Source organism: Anolis carolinensis, chromosome 6 (assembly GCF_035594765.1).
Source record: "Anolis carolinensis isolate JA03-04 chromosome 6, rAnoCar3.1.pri, whole genome shotgun sequence".
Lineage (NCBI taxonomy): Eukaryota > Metazoa > Chordata > Lepidosauria > Squamata > Dactyloidae > Anolis > Anolis carolinensis.
Window position 1 is genome coordinate 66,417,947 of NC_085846.1, and position 26,090 is coordinate 66,444,036.

At 43.6% G+C, this 26,090-nt stretch overlaps 1 protein-coding gene across 6 annotated transcripts in view; it reads right to left on the reverse strand.

The window, feature by feature from the left end:
* Positions 1-26,090, reverse strand: part of ulk4 (unc-51 like kinase 4) — a 266,746-nt gene that overhangs the window by 209,883 nt on the left and 30,773 nt on the right. For all 6 annotated transcript variants that reach the window (XM_062984172.1, XM_062984171.1, XM_062984173.1 and 3 more), the window contains 2 exons: positions 24,518-24,625; positions 20,520-20,603 (listed from right to left, as the gene is read on the reverse strand). In XM_062984172.1, coding sequence (XP_062840242.1) covers positions 20,520-20,603; positions 24,518-24,625 — 192 coding nt within the window. The remainder of the gene's footprint in view (positions 1-20,519; positions 20,604-24,517; positions 24,626-26,090) is intronic.

The following is a 26,090-nucleotide window of genomic DNA, read 5'->3' on the forward strand; positions in this document are numbered from 1 at the left end:
GTCTAGATGGTCTTTGAAGGGTTCGTTGCTTAGCTACGGCCTTATGAGGCCATCTAGATGGCTTTTGGAGGTCCCTTTCCTTACCTATGGTCCTATGAGATGGTCTAGATTTATTTATTTATTTATTTATTACAATATTTATATCCCGCCCTTCTCACCCAACAGGGGACTCAGGGCGGTTTACAATAAAATACATATATAAAAATTGTACAATGCACTATAAAACAGTTAAAAATTATTAACTAACATTGAATATTCATAAAACACGTTCTAAAATACAGGTGGGTGTGTTCAATTTTAAAGGAATGGGTCTGTCGATTGAGTTCCAGCGTACATAATAATAATTAACACTGCTAATTGTTATTCGAAAGATGGCCTTTGAGGGTCCCTTTCCTTACATATGGTTTTATGAGATTGTCTAGATGGCCTTTAGGGGCCCCTTTCCTTACCTATGGTCTTATGAAACCATCTAGATGGTCTTTGAGGGTCTCTTTCCTTATCTATGGTCTCCTGGTGGCCTGATGAGATCATTTTGATGGTCTTTGGAGGTCTTTTTGCTTACCTACGGTCTTATGAGATCGTCTAGATCAGGGGTCCCCAAACTAAGGCCCTCCAGGGTCATTGACCTGACCTCTGGCCTCAACTTTAGACTTAGGGCTGGCCTAAGTCTGAAACGGCTAGAAGGCACACAACAACATCAATCCTAATTTTGGACTATTTCATCATAGTCTGCCCCCCCAACAGTCTGAGGGACTGTGAATCGGCCCTCCACTTAAAAAGTTTGAGGACCCCTGCCCTAAACCGTTCGGGCCCAGACTATTTAAAAGATCACATCTCCATATCTAAACTAACACGAGCACTGTGGTCAGCTGATGTGATGACCCATGGGCCTTGTAGTCCTGCTCAGGACATTGTAATTCCTGATGAAGAAGAAAACTTGGGTTTTTTACCTTCCCAGTCAGAACTGGATTCCTCTCAGCCAGATCTTTCCCAGGCAGATCTGGGAACCTTGCACCTGCAAGAAAGTTGTCTCCCAGAAGTATGTCAAACAAGCCCAGAGCCTACTTCTCCCGTGTTCTTGCGCCGGGAGTTTTGTAAACAACAGAGAAGTTTGGAATCAGCTTCGCGCAGGAGTGCGAGAATTGCAGCTAAGAATGTAGCCAATTAAGACTGCTTCTCGTGAGAATCTTTAAGGAGTCTAACATCTGGTCTCAGAGTTTAGCTTTCGTTTCTGATTCCCAGAGAACTGCTTCGGTGGGAAAGTTAGACTCTATATAGGTGTTTTACCCGCGTGTGCCGTCCGCCGGACAATAAAAAACTATAAAACTGAAACGTGCTGTCCTTTATCCGGGCGAACTGCAAATCCCTATAAGCTGTCCTATAGATATTGAACGACTGAGTCTGGATAACTTCAAAAAGGATGTTTATTCATACAAGGTTGTAAACCTGGCACAGATCTTAAAGTTGCAGAAAATGAAACAAATTTCTATAGGTTTTAGGTACAGAATTATCCCTGGTTCCAGAAAGCAAAGGTGATTATAAAACCACTATACCCTAATCACGCTGCCTATATTAGAAGGAGAAACTCTTTCCTTCCCTATCTTTACAGCAAAGATTAGTTCTAGAAGCGACAGAATAACCCTGCTCCTCTAACTAGATTTCTTATTCCAGATCAATATAATTCAATACTTATCTAATTTGGATAGGCTTAGATTGGCCTGGTTTTGAGGATGATTTGTCCCAGTTAGCTTTGCACAGCTGCAGCACGTTGGAAGACTATAGCCAAAATGAGGCTCCAAAATGGAGACTAGACCCTGGTAAAAAAGGGCGGTCCTAAGATGTTGTACTCTTTGACCAATCATTGCAAAGAAAACTGCAGCCAGCTCTTGCAGACTTCAAGCCACCTTTCCTGGGCTTTGCAGCCAAAGGCTGAAACAAAATGCAAAGGAGGGAAAACAAACAAACGACCAATAAGTAAGGCAAACCATCGTCCTGGGGGACGGAACACTCCCCGCTTAAATTCCCAGGATGTGGGAATTTACCACTCAAAAACATACAAACACCTTTGCACATATGACAATACAAACACTAGAACTTTAAACATCTCCAATAAGCAACACGAGGTCACTAATTGGTCTGTCCAAAATGGACACTTTGTCTCTGTTGCAAGTCTTTAATTGAACTTTCCTGACCTTACCGTCCGGGCAAGGAAAGGTCTTTAATACAATGCCCATGGGCCATGCATGGCGGGGCAAGTCTTTGTCCTTTAACAACACAACGTTGTTAACCTCAATGTTGTCCTGTGGGCTTTGCCAGATTCTTCTAGCTTGAAGCTGGCTTAAGTACTCAGCTTTCCACCTTTTCCAAAAGTGGTTGGCCAAGGACTGCACCTGTTTCCACAGGGCACGGTGAGTTCCGTCCGGAACTGGCAACATGATGTCCTTCCATCCTGGCACCTTTTGTGTCAAAATAAGTGCAGGAGTCAGTGGTTGTAAGTTCTCAGGGTCACTGGTAAGGGGAACCAGCGGCCGGTTGTTGATAATTGCGGTAACTTCCGCCATAAGTGTCACCAAAACATCATGCGTCAATGACCTATGACTCAAAAGCATGGCATTAAGGATTTTGCGACTAATACCAATCATCCTCTCCCAAACACCACCCATGTGGGAGGCGTGAGGAACATTGAAAGTCCACATAATTTGTTCAGTATTCGTAAAGTTCTGAACCTTTGGGTCTCTCCCAAACCTAGACACACAATTGAGTTCTTTGGTCGCACCTACAAAATTGGTGCCACAGTCCGACCGAATTGACTTAATTGGCCCTCTGAGGGCTATGAACCTTTTCAATGCGTTTAAAAATGATGAAGTGTCCATCCCTTCTATGACTTCTATATGGACAGCTCGTATTACTAAACAAGTAAACAAAACTGCCCACCTCTTGTTATTTACAACACCACCCCTGGTTTTCCTAGTGACAACCTCCCAAGGACCAAACACATCGATTCCCACATGGGAAAAGGGTGGGTCTGTCAAAGTCCTATCCTGAGGTAGTTCTGCCATCAACTGACTTTGACAGTTTCGTCTGAGTCGCCGACATTTGACACATTTGAAAATACAACTGTTGACCAACCTTTTGGCATTAACTACCCACAGACCTTCATTTCTAAGGGCTGCCTCAGTTAGAGTTCTACCCTGATGATGGATCCTTTCATGGTGATGCCGAACGAGCAGCAATGCAGTGTGACTATTAGGGGGTATGATGATGGGGTTTTTTATGCACGCCTTGAGTTTAGCTTTGGCTAACCTTCCTCCAACTCTCAAAATACCCTCCTTGTCTAGAAATGGGTTTAACTCATTTAGAAGACTTTGATTAGGGATGTTGAGCCCTTGCTCTAGCCTAGCTATTTCCTGCTTGAAAGCAGATCTCTGTACTGACTTGAATATGACGCTCTTAGCCTTTATCATATCCTGGACCTGTAAAGGCTCACTATCTTTGCAAGCTAAACGATGTATAAGCCTAGCTACTGCTCTAAGAAGACTGTGCCACTCCGAAAAACGTTCAAAACGGTGTGGTTCCAGGCAAGATCTTTGGCCCATCTTGATTTCTGTGGTTGATTTGCAGGCTTTCACCTCTGCACTTCGTGAGACTTGAGCATTCATAATGTCCGAAAACCTTTGCTCATCTTTCGAGAGCGCTGTGGCTTCGTCTCTCTCAGAGACTTTGAAGATGGAGGAATACTCTGGAGTTATTGCTTGGCAGTAGACTGAGATGTGACTTAGGCAACTGCGCACAAGTGTAGGACGTCCACCTTTAAGCACCTGTGCTTGATTGGAGTCCAACGACGATGGTGGGTGCATCTTGTTTATGCACACTGGGCCTGTAACTGTCCAGCCTAGTGGTAGCAGCTGAGCAATGGGCGCCCCTGGAGGTCCCTTAACTTGGTCGTTCACATAGAACAAGTTCGGACAGTCCGCACCAAGCAGAAGGGCAATGTCCACATCTGGACGGAAAGCAGGTATGGCATTCTTTAATCGTCGCAAATGTGGATGAGCCTCCACAACTTCTCTAGTTACAATTTGTTTTTTGTTCCGAGGGATGGAGGAACACTCAATCAGGTCTGGCAACTTGAACTGCCTCTTCTGGTCGCAAGAGGAGACAACAAAGCCAGATGCTATGCGACCCTGCAACTTCTTTTTTCCTGCACACGTAGTCATAGTGTAGTCAACCATCTTGGTTTTAAGGTCAAACATGCGGAAGAACTCTGGAGTAGCCAGGGAGGCGTCGCTCTGTGAATCCAGGGCCACATAGAGTCTCTTTCTAAGCCAAGGGCTCTTGGCTGGATATACATCCGCTAGGCAGATAGGATGACAAACTCTGTACTGGTGCGAGTCAGAACACAGCTCTGTACAGGCGACCGATGGAGCATCCTCCTGCATCCGTGACGCGGTCTGCATGTTGGTGGCTTCAGTAGATAACCCTTCTTTGGAAGACGTGTCCCCTTTGGCGCGGGAGACAGCGTCAGAGTTGTGCATCGCGGTGCAATGCTTAAGGCTGTTACACCTTGCGCATTTGACGTCCTCTTTGCAGTTGGATGCAAAGTGAGGAGTTGCTCCACAGCACCTAAAACATATGCCCAGCTTCTGTACAATCTGTTGTCTTTCTTTATAAGGCTTCTTGCCAAATTCCCGGCAGTTGGCCAAACTGTGAGGCTTTTGGTGAATGGGGCAGAGCACCTCTTTTACCTCCGACCTGGGTTCATCAGTCTTGTGTTGAGTTTCGACTGCCTTTACGCTGACAGGTCTATTGGCCTCTCTAGGTGGTTTCTTGTCCACTTCAGATGCCTTCCCTGGATGGGTCCCTTGGTATAAGGTGGGGAGGCCCGTCTGCGGATCATTCCTTTCTCTGGCTGCCCTGGTGATGAACTGGACCAAATGAGAAAATGGAGGGTATGCCTGGGAGTGGGCCTCCTTGTAGTTGAAGACCTCCTGTCCCCAGCGTTCTTGCAAAGTGAAGGGCAGCTTGGTCAAGATCTGCCTCTGGGACAGGTGCTGATCGAGGCACTTCAAACCGGGCAGTTCTGGATTCTCCTTGGCCGACTCTAATTCCGTAAGGAGATCGCTAAGGTCCCACAAGAGTTTGAAGTCTTTGAGTTTCAAAGCTGGGAACCTTTGGAGCTTGTCCATAAGAGATGCTTCAATCTCTGTGCTGGCCCCATACCTCTGCTGCAACCTGGCCCAGGCCTTTTCCAGGGCTTTGTCGGGATCGGCTACGTGGGCTGCGTAGATCTTCTTAACTTGTGAGGATGAGGCTGGGCCCAACCATGCAGCCAGAAGAGTCAGTTCTTCCTCAGGCAATAACTTTAAGTCTCTGATTGCTCTCTGGAAGGTGGCCTTCCAGAGAAGAAATTCCTCAGGCTTGTCCGAAAACTTTTCGACACCCTTGTCCTTAAGATCTCTTCTGGGACTTCTGATGATGGAGACAAGCTGGGACTCCGGCGTCGAAGGGAACAATTGAGGAGTTTGCTGTTGTGGAGTGGACTCCCACCGTGTACCTTGCGTCAACCTTTGGCCTCTTGGAGGGATGACATCGACCACTGACGAATCGATGGTTCCCTGTGCAGCTGTCTGTAGGGGCCAACTAGCGCTCGGCCTTGAGGCCCTGATTGACTGACCTAGGGTTTTAGCAGGAGGCACAGGTAGCTCGAGCAAGGGTGAGCTCCCCGCTATGACGCTCTGCTCTGCAGGAAACTCAAAAGTGACTTTGGGGCCCTGCTCTGGGTAAGGAGAGAAGTCTCCCTGTTCCTCATCCGAAAACTGGCTGTACATGCTGCCAAGGTGCGCAAACACTTTGGCAGAAGGGTCCTGTATTGGTAACTGGCTTACATTTTCTTCTGTGAGTGGCTCAATTAGGGCCTTGGCCAAAGTCTCAGCCCTTACCCTTTTGGCTGCGGCATCCATCTTTATTCTAAGCATCTCTATACGAGCCTGTTCTATTTGCATTTCGCTTTGTCTACGGGCCTGTTCTATTTGCATTTCGCTTTGTCTTTGGGCCTGTTCCATTTGCATTTCGCTTTGTCTACGGGCCTGTTCCATTTGCATTTCGCTTTGTCTACGGGCCTGTTCTATTTGCAGTCGTTGCTCTTCTTCTTTAAAGGGAAGGGTGAGATCAGCTGCCTTAGCATCAGCCTCCGCCCCCGCTACTTTGCTCTTTAGCTCCAGACGTGCAGCCTCCTTAATGTGCAAGGCAGCTAGGGAAGAGATGGCACTCCCAGCAGCAGAAGACTTGCTAGAGTGGCTGTGTTTAGACGATGCACGCTCCCTTAGTTTAGATACCTGGCTAGAGCGGTTGGACTTAAGACTAAGTGCCACAGCAGGTGATTTCAAAAGATTGGTCTCATGGCTGCATAAGGAAGACTGATTTCCTTTTGGCTCAGACCTTAGATTAACAGGTGGAGAACTAAATTCCAAGGCATCTAGAATTGCCCTCACCTTATTTTCTTTCTCATTAGTGTCAGCTAAGACACTCACTATTTCTAACTCTGAATCCTTGGCGTTAATGCGCTCGAGGACCTGGACTATCTTAGACACCAAACCCCTCCAGAGACCGAAGGTCTCTTCAAGGTCTGTCTGTAATATGGATGGCACCCTTGTAATACCCAAGCTCTCAATTCTGTCCATCAATGTTACAATTCGCTCCCATGCCGAACCTAACCTCACATGGAGGAGCTCCTTTTCATCTATTAGATGGGCTAGCATCTTGGCTGAAGGGTGCTTTATCCTTTGGGGCCTTTCATTCCTACTTTCAGCCTCAGAAGGAGGTATACCATCTGTATCATCTTGAAATTGCATAGACATTATGTATTCTTAATAGCAAGTAAATTTACAACAAAGGCAAATGCAATATATAATACAATTCACAGCACTTAACCATAGCAATATATATCACTAAGTAACTATACTTTACAAAGATTGTGACCTTTGGCGCCAGACTTTAGTGGGCAAGCTGCAAAATGCCAACTGACAGCAACTTGCCACTTGATACCTCCCTTGCCCGAGTGACGTAAACTGCCAAAATGGCGACTTCGCCAAATTTTCAAGCACCTCGTGCTCTGCGGCTCGAGGCCTGCCGCCGAAGGAGCACCGAGGCTGGCTTTGGAAAGGAGGAGAGAAGAGACGCCTCCTCCCCGCTGTGAAGGGAGGTCACCACCGCAGGACGATGAAACAGGTCACCACCGCAGGACGATGAAGCAGGTCACCACCGCAGGACGATGAGGCAGGTCACCACCGCAGGACGATGAGGCAGGTCACCACCGCAGGACGATGAGGCAGGTCACCACCGCAGGACGATGAGGCAGGTCACCACCGCAGGACGATGAGGCAGGTCACCACCGCAGGACGATGAGGCAGGTCACCACCGCAGGACGATGAGGCAGGTCACCACCGCCAGGCGATGAGGCAGGTCACCACCGCAGGACGATGAGGCAGGTCACCACCGCCGGACCATGAGGCAGGTCACCACCGCAGGACGATGAGGCAGGTCGAAGCCGGCCGAGTGCTCCGGCCGAACCCGCAGCAGCGTTGCCAGGCCTGTCCAGGTTCTAGCCTGGTTCTGGTGGGCTTCACGCCTCAGAGCCAGCCAAAGAACTGTCGCTGGTGCTCCACGGCTCGAGGTCTACCGCCGAGGGAGCCCTGGACGTTGCTGGGAACTGCACAGCCTGTGCAAACCCAGAAAGCCACTGGGCTACGTGCGCACACGTGAGCCAAATAGCAAGGAAATAGAGCCCCACTATTTGACTCCTTCAGGTCTGAGAGCGGGCTCCACTGCCTCAGACGCTGGTAGAGTCTTTAGGTATGCAGACTGAGCTCAGGCGGAAAAGCCGCGGCCTAAACTAAACTTCCTAAACTATAAAAAACTATAAGCCGTGCAAGCTAGCTCAAGCGGAAAAACCGCTGATCTACCTCAAAACTGTGCCGTCCGCCGGACAATAAAAAACTATAAAACTGAAACGTGCTGTCCTTTATCCGGGCGAACTGCAAATCCCTATAAGCTGTCCTATAGATATTGAACGACTGAGTCTGGATAACTTCAAAAAGGATGTTTATTCATACAAGGTTGTAAACCTGGCACAGATCTTAAAGTTGCAGAAAATGAAACAAATTTCTATAGGTTTTAGGTACAGAATTATCCCTGGTTCCAGAAAGCAAAGGTGATTATAAAACCACTATACCCTAATCACGCTGCCTATATTAGAAGGAGAAACTCTTTCCTTCCCTATCTTTACAGCAAAGATTAGTTCTAGAAGCGACAGAATAACCCTGCTCCTCTAACTAGATTTCTTATTCCAGATCAATATAATTCAATACTTATCTAATTTGGATAGGCTTAGATTGGCCTGGTTTTGAGGATGATTTGTCCCAGTTAGCTTTGCACAGCTGCAGCACGTTGGAAGACTATAGCCAAAATGAGGCTCCAAAATGGAGACTAGACCCTGGTAAAAAAGGGCGGTCCTAAGATGTTGTACTCTTTGACCAATCATTGCAAAGAAAACTGCAGCCAGCTCTTGCAGACTTCAAGCCACCTTTCCTGGGCTTTGCAGCCAAAGGCTGAAACAAAATGCAAAGGAGGGAAAACAAACAAACGACCAATAAGTAAGGCAAACCATCGTCCTGGGGGACGGAACACCGCGTAGTAACTTCGCGGAGTCAATTCGTCAGCCTACGGAGCGAGTTGTGTCTGGACAGCGCGCTCCGATTCAAGCCTCGCTCCTGCTCAAGCCTTGCCCTGCTTTCCAGCCTTCGCCTTGCTTCCCAGCCTTGTTTACCTACGGACTTTGCCTTGTTGCCCAGGACCAATCCTTGCCTTGTTCCACGGATTTTACCAAGTTATTCCACGGACCTTGTTCTTGTTCCTAGCTACCTTGTTCCACGATTAAGCCTTGTTTCAAGTATCAAGTTATTTCAAGTTATGGACTAAAGGACCTGGCCTATTCCCCTCACTTTGCCTGGCAAAGTGAGTGTTCGGTTATTGGATTACAACTTTGGACCATAATATTTCATATTGGACATTGCTTTTTTGGACTAATTTTGACCTTTCCTGAAAGGTCCGCTTCTGAACTAACTTTTACATTTGTTTTTATTAATCTTATATATTTCCTTAATAAAGATATTAGATAGAATCTGGCCTCTGCGTATGGTTATTGGTGCTCTGTAGCCTGGGTCGTGACAGTTTGACTCCGCCACCCTAAGCACCAATTAACCTCGGCCAGAATGTCTACCGGAACCGTGCCCGGTGGGCAGCCACTGAGCTACACCATCAGCAAGGACGAAGTGGATCGCATCCGCGACAGACTCAACGCCCAGGATGGAGAAATAAAGGGTTTGCGGGAGCGCGGAATCCGCCTCCCGGCCATGGCGTTGCCAACCAAGTTTACTGGAGAAGCTTCCAAGGTTCATGTTTTCCGTCGCCAATGTCAAGCTTATCTAGAGGCCCGTGCTGCCGAGTTTCCCCAAGAAGACATCAAAGTGGCGTGGGTTTACAGTCTTCTAGACGGGCCAGCGGCCAACTGGGCGACGGCACTGTTCGACCAAGCCTCTCCACACCTAAGATCAGCGCAACACTTCTTGGACCACCTCAAGGAGACTTGGGGAATCGAGGACAATTTGGAGGCAGCCGGTCACAAACTCCGTCGCCTTTTCCAAGGAGACAGACCTATGTCTCAGTATATAGCCGAGTTCCGAGTGCTGGCCCACAACACCGGCTGGAACGATGTAGCCCTCAGAGGACAATTCCGGGAGGGTCTCAACATTGAAATGCTGGAAGAAATCTCCAAGGTGGATCCTCCCCAGACCCTCGAGGCACTCATTGATCAATGTTTACGGGCTGAAGTCATGATTGCCAACAGGAAACAGTGGGTTCGAGGCCAGAGCGGTAGAGCCGGGGCAAAACCCCCCGCTCCCGCCAGCGTTCAGCCACGTCCAGTGTGGAGACCCCCACCACCAACCCCATACCCCAGAGGAAGCGAGGAGGTGCCGATGCAGTTGGGCAACGTGCGTCCCAGACTAGATGCCGCCGAGAAGGCCCGTCGTCAACGCTTAAACCTCTGTTGGTACTGCGGGAACGGGGGCCACTTCGCCAGAGAGTGCCCAGCCAAAGGGAAGCCTGCCGCCCGTCTTGCGGCGGCGTCCTCCACGGAGACGAAGGCGTCTGAGCCGACTGGCACACAGCCGGCGGGGGAAGCCAACGACCGGGCGTAGAGAGGCTCGCCAACCCGGTCAAAAAATCCATTCAAGAGCCGCCTACTGGGGTCCTGTTCCTTCTCGTGGTCACCTTATGGTCAGCAAAAAGGGGACCCGTCATGATCCACGCCATGATAGACTCTGGAGCCACCAACAATTTCATTGATAGAGAGTATGCCGACTCTCTGGGATTACAATACCATGATTTCAAGAATGCCCGTGTGGTGCAAGCCATAGACGGCCGCCCCCTCAAGACGGGCCCCGTAAGTCAGTGGTCGGAACCCACCAGGATGTGGATAAGGGAACATATGGAAGAGATTTCCTTCTTTGTTACCGAGGTTCCCCATTTCCCTGTGATTTTGGGAATTCCATGGCTGACTCTCCACGACCCTAACATCTCCTGGTCCAACAGAGAACTGCAGTTTGCTTCACAGTACTGCCAAAACCATTGCCTTGTAGCCAAGGTCTGCCATGCCACAGACACCGAGCCCATCATCACCCTGCCCAAGAAGTACTCCGAGTATTGGGATGTATTCAATGAAAAAGAAGCCGAGAAATTACCCCCACATAGACCTTATGACTGTGCCATTGACCTGGTGGAGGGGGCCCCGATCCCGCGAGGGCATCTATACTCTCTGACTGAACCAGAGCAAGAAGCTCTCAGGGAATTTATAGAGACAAACCTTCGTAAGGGATTCATTAGACCCTCTCAATCCCCAGCCGCCTCCCCAGTGATGTTTGTGAAAAAGAAGTCAGGGGAACTACGCTTGGTGGTGGACTACAGAGCATTGAACAATATCACCAAGCGGAACAGCTATCCCCTGCCCTTAATCTCGGATCTACTGGATCGGCTTCGAGGAGCCAAGGTTTACACCAAACTGGATCTTCGGGGGGCTTACAACTTAGTTCGCATCAGAGAAGGGGACGAGTGGAAGACCGCCTTCCAGACCAAATTCGGATTATTCGAGTCCCGAGTTATGAATTTCGGATTATGCGGAGCTCCCGCAACGTTCCAGCATTTTGTCAATGACATTTTTCAGGACTATCTAGACAGGTTCTTGATAATCTACCTGGACGATTTTTTGGTGTTTTCTAGATCACAATCAGAACATGAGAACCACGTCAAAATGGTGTTACAACGATTGCGGGATCATGGACTTTATGCCAAGCTGGAAAAATGCGCTTTTGATCTACAAGAGGTAGATTTCCTTGGTTACCGCATCTCGCCTCTAGGGCTTTCCATGGATCCAGCCAAGGTTTCAGCAGTATTGGAATGGCGGGCGCCAACCAACAAGAAAGAGGTGCAGCGTTTCTTGGGGTTCGCGAACTATTACCGCAAGTTCATTCCAGATTTTGCCCGCTGGTCTGACCCCATCACTAGCTGCATCCGTGGAAAACAGCCTTTCCGCTGGACTGATCAAGCAGAGAAAGGGTTCCAGCAACTAAAGAAACTATTCACGTCCCAGCCAATTCTACAGCACCCAAATCCTGGAACCCCTTTTGTTGTGCAAGCGGACGCCTCTGATGTGGCAATTGGGGCTGTACTCTTACAACCGGTGGGAGATCACCTCCATCCCTGTGCCTTTTACTCTCGTCAACTAACCACACCAGAGAGGAATTACACCATTTGGGAAAAAGAACTACTGGCCATAAAGGCAGCCTTTGAAACTTGGAGACATTGGCTAGAAGGGGCCAAATTTCCCATTGAAGTCCACACTGATCATCGTAATCTAGAACATCTAAGAACTGCCCGCAAACTGAATCAGAGGCAGCAACGTTGGGCTTTATTCTTCGAACGTTTCAACTTCCAGATTCATTACGTGACCCCAGCCCAGACCAAGCAAGCAGACGCCCTGTCACGTAAACCGGAATACGCTGCAGGACGTAAGGAGACCTTTGAATCCCAACTATTACAACCCGAGAACTTTGCCACGCTCACAGTGGGGAACACCAAATCCATTTCCATTGGTTCAACTTCCTCTACTCCAGGACCCATCTGTGCTCAAGAAATCAGGGCTAGTCAGCAAGCAGATGCCTGGGCGCAGGACCAACTTCGCCAAGGTCTGCATTTTCCCTTTTCGCTTAAAGATGGGCTGCTTTGCTATAGAAATCATGTTTATATCCCACCCGGACCGGGCAGGGAAAAAGCGCTTCGTCTGTGTCATGACTGCAAACCAGCAGGACACTTCGGACTATTTAAAACCATGCATCTGATCCTAAGGGATTTTTGGTGGCCCAAGATCCGCAAGGATGTGGAAAAATATGTCAACACCTGCCCAGTATGTCAGCGCTCCAAGATAAGAAGGGAGAAGCCCTCAGGGCTTTTACACCCCCTTCCTACCCCATCTCGCCCATGGGAAATAATTTCTGCGGATTTCATCACTGACCTACCACCTTCCTGTGGATTCACCACGATCTTAGTGGTGGTGGACCTTTTCACCAAGTTAGCCCATTTCATTCCCTGCGAAGGCCTCCCCACGGCCAAAGAGACTGCGGATCTATTCCTTCAACATGTTTTCAGACTACATGGATTGCCCAAGAGTTTAGTCACAGACCGTGGATCTCAATTCACCTCTCGTTTTTGGAAGGCACTACAAAAACTATTGGGCATAGACTCTCGCTTATCTTCAGCTCATCATCCCCAAACAGATGGACAAACGGAGCGCACCAATGCCACTTTAGAGCAGTATCTTCGCTGTTATGTAAACTACCAACAGGACAATTGGGCTTCTCTGTTACCACTGTCAGAGTTTGCCTACAACAATGGAGTTCAAGCTTCTACAAAAGAAACGCCGTTCTTTGCAAACTACGGCTTCCATCCACGTTTCTTTCCCCCTGTCATTGAAACTTCAGAAGTTCCCGCAGCAGAGGATTGGCTGCAGGAACTCACAGCGGTGCAACAACTTTTGCTCCAGCAACTGGACCAAGCCAAGGAGGACTATAAACGCCACGCTGACAAACACCGCCAGCCGGGCCCCGAAATCAAGGTAGGAGATCGGGTTTTTCTGTCCACTCGCTTTCTGCCCTCCCACCGCCCTTGCCGGAAGTTAGATGCCCGTTTCATTGGCCCCTATCCAGTGGTGGCGCAATTAAACCCCGTGACTTTCAAACTCCAACTTCCGCGTTCAATGCGTATTCACCCAGTGTTTCACCGTTCCCTGCTCCTTCCGGCGGATGGTGTGCGTCCTGATACAGACCAACCGGCCCCCCCTCCTGTTTTAATGAATGGGGAGGAGGAGTTCGAGGTTGAGGACATTTTGGATTCTCGCTTTCATCGCCGCCGCCTACAATATCTCATTGACTGGGTGGGTTTTGGCCCTGAGGAACGCTCTTGGGAAGACGCCTCCACAGTCCATGCTCCTGATCTAACCCGCCGCTTTCATCAGACCTATCCCGCCAAGCCGCGACCTCGCGCCTCGGGGAGAGGGCCCCAGTTTGGGAGGGGCCTTGAGGAGGGGGATAGTGTGATGACCCATGGGCCTTGTAGTCCTGCTCAGGACATTGTAATTCCTGATGAAGAAGAAAACTTGGGTTTTTTACCTTCCCAGTCAGAACTGGATTCCTCTCAGCCAGATCTTTCCCAGGCAGATCTGGGAACCTTGCACCTGCAAGAAAGTTGTCTCCCAGAAGTATGTCAAACAAGCCCAGAGCCTACTTCTCCCGTGTTCTTGCGCCGGGAGTTTTGTAAACAACAGAGAAGTTTGGAATCAGCTTCGCGCAGGAGTGCGAGAATTGCAGCTAAGAATGTAGCCAATTAAGACTGCTTCTCGTGAGAATCTTTAAGGAGTCTAACATCTGGTCTCAGAGTTTAGCTTTCGTTTCTGATTCCCAGAGAACTGCTTCGGTGGGAAAGTTAGACTCTATATAGGTGTTTTACCCGCGTAGTAACTTCGCGGAGTCAATTCGTCAGCCTACGGAGCGAGTTGTGTCTGGACAGCGCGCTCCGATTCAAGCCTCGCTCCTGCTCAAGCCTTGCCCTGCTTTCCAGCCTTCGCCTTGCTTCCCAGCCTTGTTTACCTACGGACTTTGCCTTGTTGCCCAGGACCAATCCTTGCCTTGTTCCACGGATTTTACCAAGTTATTCCACGGACCTTGTTCTTGTTCCTAGCTACCTTGTTCCACGATTAAGCCTTGTTTCAAGTATCAAGTTATTTCAAGTTATGGACTAAAGGACCTGGCCTATTCCCCTCACTTTGCCTGGCAAAGTGAGTGTTCGGTTATTGGATTACAACTTTGGACCATAATATTTCATATTGGACATTGCTTTTTTGGACTAATTTTGACCTTTCCTGAAAGGTCCGCTTCTGAACTAACTTTTACATTTGTTTTTATTAATCTTATATATTTCCTTAATAAAGATATTAGATAGAATCTGGCCTCTGCGTATGGTTATTGGTGCTCTGTAGCCTGGGTCGTGACAGCTGAGGAGGCCCTCCTCTTGGTCCCACCCCAGTTTCAAGTGCAGCTGGTGGGAACGAGAGAGGGCCTTCTCCGTGACCGCTTCCTATCTCTGGAACTCCCATCCAAAAGAACTAAAATGGCCTCCTCTCTCCTCTCCTTTAAAAAGCTAAAAACACATTTATGTAATTTAGCTTATGGAGAGGATTAAGTACATCTATATGCACCCTCGCCTCTCTGCTACCATCCACCCGGTTAATCTGCTGTTCATCATCTCCCCTCCAACAATTTTAGTCCAACTTTAGAGCTGTTTAATGAGATTTTAAGGATTTAATGTTTGCAATTATGTGAATTATGTTATGACTTGTTTATTTACGTTGTTTTATAATTTATTGAGCTGGTTTGATTATATTACTGTTGGGACTGAATGTTTGCCACTGTGTATTTTGTTGTAAGCTGCCCAGAGTCCCTTTGGGGAGATAGGGTGGGTTATAAATAAAGTTTCATTCATTCATAGTAATAAATGTAGATTTCAAAAAGTTGCTCAAATATTTTCTTTGGGCATTATCATAAAGAACTGAAAAGTAAATTTAGAGTACTGTATATACTCGAGTATAAGCCTAGTTTTTCAGCCCTTTTTTAGGACTGAAAAAAAACCACCTCGGCTTATACTCGGGTGAGGGTCCTGGTGGGCTAATATTCAGGTCGGCTTATACTCAAGTATATATGGTATATTTATTATTTTTCTCTATTATTATTGGCATTGTTACATTTATTATTTTACTCTATTAATTATTATTATTACATTTATTATTTTACTCTATTATGTTATTTTTACATTTATTTTATTCTATTTTATTATTATTAATACATTTATTATTTTACTGTATTTATTATTACATTTATTATTTTACTGTATTTATTATTACTATGATTACATTTATTATTTCACACTATTATTATTAAAAGGATACATAAGCACATTTACATCGAAGAAGATGAAAATAATGATTTAATCAGAGTTGAACAGTCATATCTTAAATAACAGTTTGAAGTAAAGATTCAAAAACATTTAAACTACTGATGCTTCAATTAATGTAATTTTATTGGTATCTCGGCTTATACTAGAGTCAATGTTTTCCCAGTTTTTTTGTGGTAAAATTAGGTGCCTTGGCTTATATTCGTGTCGGCTTATACTCGAATATATATGGTACTTCTTCAGGATAAAGCAGCAGCAGCACAAATATTATTTGTTCAAATTTGCTCAAAGTAAATCACTAACAGTAACTTGTTAAGGCTGCTTCATTTATCCAAATTATCAATTTAATGGGGATTCTAAAAGAACTACATTAAAAACCAACTGAAAACATTTTTTAAAAGCAGTTGCTCAATGTTTTGAGCAGTAAGAACTCTAACAATGTGATATTCTGCAATTATGGTGATGAGTAATTTTAGCATGATTATTTAGTTGGATCTATAATAGATTTTTTTTCTTTGTTTTTCAGCAGTTAGGATTGGGCAAGTGGAGGTCAGAGACCTATTCTGATATGTCTTTTCTTCTTCTTTTTTCTGTTCTTCATCTTTCTATTCTGTTATCTTTTGCTTGCATATTACTTTAATTGTAAATTAGACTGTGTACAATAATAGTAATAACAAAACAACAATATACATTCAACAAACATCAATTATTATGAATGGCAAAAAAATATCTACCAGTACAGAACTGTGATTTTGGCTACACGCATTCAAATATGTCCCTTGAGGTTTTCCTTAGCTTTGCATATGGGAGCCAGTAATGACATGAAACATGCCCTGGGCCAGATAACCACAGCATCTTGTCTGGAAAAGGGTCATGGATTGTCACTATGTTCTATAAACTCAATGAGGCTGTCAAACTAATTCAATTTGCTGCCACCTGAGCTAGACTCACTTAAGCCCCTCAGGGACCTATTATCAAAGAGTGTAAAGGCAGGAAGATTATGCCATTTTCTGCTTAATTACCTCCCTGGAATGGAAGTCTGAACTAAACTAATATTTAGTCTTATGTACTTTATCATTTCACAAACATATGAACTACAGGGAATCCAGAAGTAATGATACAAGCTTTCTCAAACTTGTCCTATACAAAGTCTCAGAGTTTGATTTAAAAACTTACCAGAGTTTTTCCAAAGTACAAAGTACTTTGTACTAAGACAGTAAAACATGGAAAATACAAAACTGGTAAGTATGACAATATAAAAAGGAGACATACAAATCAGTAGAATTGTTGCATATTTTGCCTTTTGCTTATAGAGCCTTGATATCAGCTGGCTGCTTTTCTCCTTAGTAAAAATTTTAAATATAATTATTTAGTACAAGTAATATTTTTATGCAACCTTCTACATCAGGGATGTCAAACTCATTTTCACATTTTCAATTTTATAGTTGCCTTCAAAGGGCTGTTTGTAACTGTAGTCTCTTTTAAGAAAGAAAAGGTGGGATATTATTATTTATGTAAATAATAATAATAATAATAATAATAATAATAATAATAATAATAATTGTGCGGTTTTCAGGCATTGTGTATTTCTGCCGCTTCTGTGACTGTTCATACACTGGGTGCCGTGCCAAAAGATCTCAGCCGGCATTTGGAAACAATAGACATTGACAAAATTACGATCTGCCAACTGCAAAAGGCCACCTTACTGGGATCTGCACGCATCATCCGAAAATACATCACACAGTCCTAGACACTTGGGAAGTGTTCGACTTGTGATTTTGTGAAACGAAATCCAGCATATCTATCTTGTTTGCTGTGTCATACAACGTCGTTGTGTCAATAATAATAATAATTAAATGGGTAGTGTATCCTAATAAGGAAGTGACTTCATGGCTCCCTTTCAAATTATATCTCTCTTTTGAGATGTCAGAACCAGCTAAATATTCCAAATGCAATCACACTACCTACATGCAACACCCAATTCCTCTTTTTGTGCCCCTGAAGGACCCCAGAAGAAAGACGAATTTAAAATTCTCTGATCTGCTGCTGAAATTTAGTGGCTAACTGCCAAGTAGACTGACACAATGCAATTGACTCACCCAGTCAACTACCTTGTTAATTGCCAGTCTAAATGGAGACCACAAAGTACAACTGACTGCTGTGTTCCAGGAAACTGGGGAGTCAATCTGAAGGGCTTCCAAAACGAAGTCAGCTGGAACAGAGAACTGGTTACTTCTCCTGCTACCATTACTGCCTGTACTACTTTATCATTTCAGTTAAAGTTCATGTGTTCCTTAGTCGTTTTTTAAATAACAAAGCAAATCCAGTGTACATTGAATGTATTATATAGTGAGTTACTTTTTATCCTAACCAATTACAAATGGAATGGATTAAAATTAATAACTTTTTTTAAAAAAACAAAACAATTTTTAGTGGATTTAGGGGTACTTTCTTAATAAAAACTAAAAGAAATGGCAACTGGTGGCTTCCATGTCCACACTACTTTTTAGGTTGCATTTTTTAAAAGTTGCCCAAACTACTAAACCCTAAATAGGCTAAGACACCTTTAAAATTCAAACTAGAGAAGTACTATAGGCAATCACTTGTGCCCGACTATGATTGTCTTCAAAGGGTAGAGTCTTGGTGGTGGATCTGTAACTGACTGTACCTATTCTGGATTTACATAGTTTTCCACAAAGAGGTTCTAGATTTCCAGATGGAAGGCCTTGCACTTTATCCCATGCCCTCGTCCCATGGTTGCTCCCTAGGGGCATCCTTGGTTGGGAGGTGTTAGCTGGCCCTGATTGTTTCCTGTCTGAATTTCCCCTGTTTTCAGAGTGTCCTTTATTTACTGTCCTGATTTTAGAGGTTTTTTTAATACTGGGGGCCAGATTCCCTTTCGGTGGCCTAATTATCTGCCTTGATATTCTGGGCTATATGGCTGTGTGGAAGGACCCTCAGGGCTCTTCCACACAGCCATATAACCCAGAATATCAAAGCAGAATAACCCACAATATCTGCTTTGAACTGGGTTATCTGAGTCCACACTGCCCTATATCCCAGTTCAATGTTTGGTGCTAAATTCACAAATATAGTAATTCCTACATAACATTACCATGTATTGAACTGCTTTTTCTGTTGATTTGTTGTAAAACGTGATGTTTTGGTGCTTAATTTGTAAAATCATAATGTAATTTGATGTTTAATAGGCCTTTCCTTAATCCCTACTTATTATCCAACATTTTCGCTTATCCAACGCTTTTATTTTTCAGTGATTGGTTTTGGGGGGGGGGGGGGTGCCAAAATTCTGTTCGCTTACACTTGAAAATTATCTAGGGCCAGCCCTGTGTGTAAGCCACACCGAGTCCCTTCATAGAGATAGTGACGAGATATAAGAATAAAGTTGTTGTTCTTGTTGTTATTGTTATTATCATCATCTAGGGCGGTCATGACAAGGATTTGCTTGGCTTGCCTTCCTCTTGATACATTTCTCCCTTTCACCTTCTAGTTGTGCTGTCACAAAATCCATAACACTGTTCGTAACAGGTGGTCTCCAGGTAGAACGCCCAAGTTGAGTGCCAGGGCTTCCTGGTTTTTGGTGTTTATTCCACACTTTAAGCCCATCTTTACATTTCTTTTGTTTTCCACTGACATTCAATTTTCCATTGAGTTGAGAATAAAGTAACTGCTTTGGGAGACGGTGACTGGGCATTCGGACAATATGGGATCACTGGGTTGCTGTGAGTTTTCCGAGCTGTATGGCCATGACCCAGAAGCATTTTCTCCTGACGTTTCACCCACATCTATGGCAGGCACCCTCAGAGGTTGTGAGGGATAGCCAGCCCTCCATATCCACAGATTCTTCATCCACAAATTCAACTATCCACAGCTTGAAATATTTTTTAAAAATAAAAAAGCAAGATTTGATTTTGCTGTTTATTTAAAGGACACCATTTAACCATACATAAAGGGCCTTGAACGTCCACAGATTTTGGTGACCAAGGGTAGTCCTGGAACTAATAATTAAATGCCACTGGCTACGTAAGATCAAAATACGGAGACTATATTCTTAATCGGTAAATGATCAATGGAAATAGTCAGGTATTTTAAAAGTGCAACTAGTACAGCAATAGGTTTAATTGGACAACGCTAGCTGGAACTAAAACATGGATTTAGACCTATAAACCTAGATGAATATCAACCCCTTTTATTTTTCTTTGTGATACATAATCTTTAATTCTATTTTGCTGTTTCTTTTAAAAAGAAATGCAATAAGAACTACCCTATTATTACAGAAGAAATCTGTTTTTTGTCATCTGTTGATACTTTAAAATTATATTTCAAAAGATATAAATCTAATGCTGAAAGTGTTTGCTTGATACATTCTCTATTTATGGGTGCAGCAATGGCAATTGTTTTTTTGTAAATATTATATGCATTTTTAATCTGGTGCTAATACATTCTTTTTCCATTTTGAAAAATAATATTCTTGTAATCTTAGGTTTTAAGTAAATAAGTGCTGAAATCAGTACACCAGAATGAGTAACCCCTGATAAGACAAAACTCAAGAGAACGAATATAACATAAAAGGCATAATGTCTAGCTAGTGGAAAAAAATAGAAATTTGACAGAAATTGTATTATTTATCAAAGCACTTCGTTCAAGAATTATGTAATTTGAAAAAAATACTAAGCAAGTAGATTTTATTTCCAAAATGTATACATGTGCAGCACACAAGAAAAACGTTTTATACTTTTGTTCTTCTATTGGCCATGGACTTACAATTATTTAAATTCAGAAGCAATCAGTTGACAATGCTTTGGACTGCTGCAGGCTACAATTCTCACACAATGCCTGAAGGGTCATTACAATGAAGAAATTCTATTGAAAACAACAGAAAGCCTTACCCCTTCCCGAAGGCACCTCATTAGCACAGTGTAAGCAGCTGAAGGAAGGACCCAGCGTTCTCTGGAGTGTTCTTTTTTCTCCTCCTGTAAAGAGGAGATGTGGAAGGACCAGAAATGAAATGAACAGCACAAAAAAGGATAAGCCATATTGCAAAAATTATAATTAAAAAACATGATCTCTATGAAGTTGTTTGTTTTAAATTGTGTCTTTAATGTCCAGCAAATACCATTTTGAACCTCTGTGCAAGACGTTAACTTCTGTACAAATTAACAGCTGTTCTGACAGGTTTCCAAAATATGGGTGCAATATACATTTTCAGATAGATTACTGAGAATACACATGGAATTGTCACAATTAGATTATGGAATTCGATTACATTATGGAATTAGATTATGACACACACTTTCTCTCTTTGTTGAGCATCACACTACATGTTTAATGTTGCTAGACTGTTCTCATACTAACCCAAGGCAATTAATTGGACCTACTTTTCCTTTTTACAATATGCAAAATGCCAAGCGAGTTACACTTGGGTGTTTAAAGGTTTCTACAGCTTGAGAAGGAACAGGTTACTTATTTGTAATTGTGGTGCTCTGAATGGTCATTTGTGAACTCACACAAATTTATGTTCCGCCTGTGCAATCTTATTTGGAACACTCTAGAGCTGAATAGCTTTTTGCCAAGACATTGTCATCATCCTCCATCATGCATATTTCAAACTGCCAATATACCTCCCTTGGTTCTCACTCTCCAGCAAGTCCAAAAATTAACAGAATACAAGTAGATGAGAAATAGGTGAACTGTGTGAGTCATTGGAGCCAGGAGATGACACACCAGTAGTGAAGAAATAACAGAATGGCCAAAACATATATCAACACATGCTCTATTTTACAACCTGCAATGAGCTATAAGGGTGGGTTGTTATGGCCAGAGAACAGCATGGCACCAGTCTGGCAATTATATTCCTGCAATAAATGCAGATTAAGTGGCCATCACTGGTAGAGTATGTTTGACATTAAGGGCAATTTGGCCAAATTGCATGTCAAGGAAATGGTATGTGATATCCACGTAGACAGTCTGTGAGAGGAGACTGGCATCTCCTTCTTCACACTGCCATAGTGCAAAAAGAGTGAGATTTCTGATGTGCTTGGTGCATGAAACAAAGAAGGCAAGAGATTTACAAATGCCTACAGAATGAAGAGAAGATCATTTTACGCTATAGAATGTAACCAATGTAATGGCTTCTAGAAAGGTGACATTGAAGTGTAACAGCTGTAGTTCTGGCATGATGAGAAAGTCTAAAGATTTGCCCATGAGTTGGGGAGCAGCACATAATAGAGACCACAGTAGTACAGGTGCTGTAACCGAAGGATACAGATGCTTCAAACCCTTGATGAATCTTTTCAGTGATTGGTCAGCAAACAATTTAGGACTGTTAGTACAGTCCTGCTGATAAAAAGAGATGGCAGACGAATACATATTGAGAGATTAGAACAACAGTGCTTTAGCATACAGAGAGATAATGAACTGCAATGTGTTGTCGAAGGCTTTCATAGCTGGAATCACTGGGTTGTTGTGTGTTTTCCAGGCTGTATGGCCATGGTCCAGAAGTATTGTCTTCTGACGTTTCATCCAAATCTGTGGCAGGCATCCTCAGAGGTTGTGAGGTATATTGGAACCTAAGCAAGGAAGATTTATATAAACCTCCCTTGCTTAGGTTCCAATATACCTCACAACCTCTGAGGATGCCTGCGATAGATGTGGGCGATACATCAGAAGAGAATGCTTCTGGAACATGGCCATACAGCCCGGAAAACACACAACAACCACCAGGAGCACAAAAAGCAGGTTGGGTAAGTTTGAGGAAATTCCTAGATTTCCTTTCGATTTCAGGGCACAGGTAAAAGGTTACCAAACCACATTAAGTATCTGTGCCTCTATGTCTCATGGTACAGAGGATGGAGTCTCCAGACAGATAACCTGAAGGCGGCCAGATTTGGATTATCTGTGGTGCTGCCAGGTGGAGCAGTGGTTTTCAACCTGTGGATCCCCCGGTGTTTTGGCCTACAGCTCCCAGAAATCCCAGCCAGTTTACCAGCTATTAGGATTTCTGGGAGTTGAAGGCCAAAACATCTGGGGACCCACAGCTTGAGAACCACTGAGCTGGATGAACAATAGTCCAATGACAAAGACAGTGGAGATCTTTGTTATCAAGAAAAGAATGGCTGCTTAGACCTCACTGAACTTCAAAGGTTCACTTGGAAGTCTTTTTCTTGACCTGGGCAAGAGTGCATAGAATGAGGAAAGTGTATAGAAATGCTCCATTCACTTGCATCTCCACAAACATACACATCTGAACCCCTGTGGATCATTCTGCATTGTGAAGAGATGCAAGGATTTCCAACATGAGCAGACCATCTGCAAAAACACCATAGGAATATTTGTCTGTGGTCTATTTTGTTTCTTTGTATCTTCCAGAACGTTGTCCATGGTAGCAAGATAGATGGGCATGGGAATCTTCGAATTGTGAAGACACAAGAAGCAAGAGGTTGAGAAGATGTCTGGATCACCTACCATTTTGTTTTTTCAAACAATGTGCTGCAGTAAAATTGTTGGCAATTTGAATAACTTTGTGCCAAAGAACAGATCTGAACATCCCGAGAGCCCTTAAAACAGAACTCTAGATGAATGCTTACCAACCTTTGGTCCTCCAGCTGTTTTGGATTTCAACTCTCAGAAATCCCAGCCATCTTACCAAATGTTAAGAATTGTGGGAACTGGAGTCCAAAACACCTGGAGAAGCAAAGGTTGGGAAGCATTGCTCTAGATCAGGGGTCCTCAAACTAAGGCCCGGGGGCCACATGCGGCCCATCGAAGCCATTTATCCGGCCCCCACGGCACAAAGGCAGAAGGGGGTTGGGCTAAATGACCCAAGGGTTCTCCTCTTCTATTATTATTATTATTATTATTATTATTATTATTATTATTATTATTATTAACATTGAAGCTAGGAGGCCATCTGTCAGGGGTGCTTTGCTTGTGCTTTTGATGCACAAGGGCAGAAGAGGGTTGGACTAAGTGGCCCAAGGGGTCTCTTCCAAACCTCTTTATTACTGTTGTTGTTATTATTATTATTAACATTGAGGCTGGGAAGCCATCTGTCAGGGGTGCTTTGCTTGTGCTTTTGGTGCACAAAGGCAGAAAGGGGTTGAACTCAATGGCCCAAAGGGTCTCTTCCAACCCTCTTTATTATTATTATTGCTTGGTGGCCAACTATAGTCCGGCCCTCCAATGGTCCGAAGGATCGTGAACTGGCCCCCTGTTTAAAAAGTTTGGGGACCCCTGCTCTAGATGGTTGGTGAGATCTCTTCCAATTTTCCAGTTATGCCATTTGACATTAATTTTCAGATTGCCACAACGACACCTCACTGATAGTGATAGTGACAATTGGTGGTCAAATCCCATCTGATATTACTGACAGATAACAGTTGCACACTTCCGCTACTGACAGATCGTTGCTTTGAGAATTTCTTCACAAAAACAACTTTTATTTATTTCGTGTCAAAAACATTGCATAATACATAAGTTTGAAATTGATAAAATAAAGGAATTATAAGCAGCTAAATAGTTTTAGACCAAAAGTAGGCAACAGAGACCACATTGTCCGTAGTTTTAAACAATTCCTCCTCTGTACATGAGGAGCAAGCATACATATGCGGAGTTGTTTGTTCTGCTCCACAGTCACACAAGGTCACACAGTCACACAGCCACACAAAAACAATTACACGTTTCATAAATCTACTTTAATTTGGATTAACACATTGGATTAATCCTAAACTTTGAAATCTGCAAGCGAGATTTAATGACAGACCATATACCTTAAAATAAGTACACATTGCTCTTTCTTATGAGCTATGGCATCTAAGGATTGTAAGACCCTAAGAATTGTTTAGGGTTGCCACATGGAATGAGTCTTGCAAAGAACTGTTTATCTTACCTGACAGGCCACAAGATAAATCAACTCCCCAAGAGTAGGTAAAAGGCACTGTTTTAGTTTACTGTTCCTGAAGTTCTCTCTGATCAATTCTGTTAAGAGAGTGACTGCCTGTAACAATAATGACAACAAAAAATATAATAGCAAACGAGGAATGCAGCATGGAAAGTGCTCCTCAAGTACTCACACTCATTTTTACAGAAAGAAATGAAAGGATAATAAAGACAAACTCAAGGCTCATACAATGCCTTGTATAATTATTCCTGTCCCACAGTCCTCTGGAAGCATTGCTCCTATACTAGGGATAAAATCCGGGGATGGTGTGTGATCTCAATCAACATTTCCAAACCTTTCATTTAATTAATAAACAGATAAATATGACCTATCACAATCTCATTGCAATTAAAGTGATATAAAATTGTTTGGAAAAATATACAATTATGTCAACCAGAGAATATGGGGTAAACAGAGCTACTTCTAATTGTATTAACACAGTAATTGTTGAATTTTATTAAGGCCTATACTGGTCAAGATCTTTCTCCTGTATTTAATCTTGATGTATAAGTGACCTCTAGCGGAGGTTTGTAGAAAAATACAACACCGATCTGTACAGATTATGTGGAATAACAGCCTATCAATTACTAATCTATTTGCTAGCCAATTATTTAACTGAGACAATAACAGAAATGATAAGACCTTGGGAATAATTTGTATGGTCCATTCATCCTCATCTGCTGCTGTCCATGTGCAATTCCTTCTGCTAAAAGAAGACATCAGCATCTCTTCCTAACTGCCTTAAAACCTAAAGATCACTTTAAACCTTGTTTAAAGGTCACTTAAAAGATCACTTAAACATGACTGAAAATATTGTGCATTCTTATGGCCTAAAATCTCCTTCAAGAGAAGCATATACACACACACATACACACACACACACAATATGCTCAGCAACCACAGATCTATGCTGCCACTATTTAACCAGTTATCTAAAAAGGGAAACTGATTTTAAAGATGAATACATGAAGCAGAGTAATTTTTTTCTTGCAATATCTAAAGGTATGCCCATCAAATATGCCGCCGAAATGGTAATCAACCATTAAAAGATGTTATCAATGTAGTCCTTAAAACAACAAAAACAATAGTGTAAAGTTTATACTGCATTTAATCAACTACATTCTGAGAGCATTAGGACGTTCAGTTCACCATCTCCATTTCTTTGTCATCTTTAAAGCACTTGAGAAGCATTATACTCACACACGGAAAAGACTACTTTCAGGTGGCTGAACCAAGAACAAAAAGCAGAGGAACACAATACGAACTTATTTGCAGGGATTGATACCATCTTATATACTGTAATCTTTATTACAGTGCACTGCTAACTAAAGATAAGTTTTCACTAAATACCGGTATTCCCAAATGCAATTTTCTTCTAAACATTCCTCAAAATGGTGTGCTGTTCCTTTTTTTTTTTTTTTGCAGTTTATTTAAGGGATATTGAGAAGACGGCATCATTTTAAAATATATTTTACATTTAATCCTCTTAAATATTTTCTTAACCAAGGCATTCCAGTCCCCC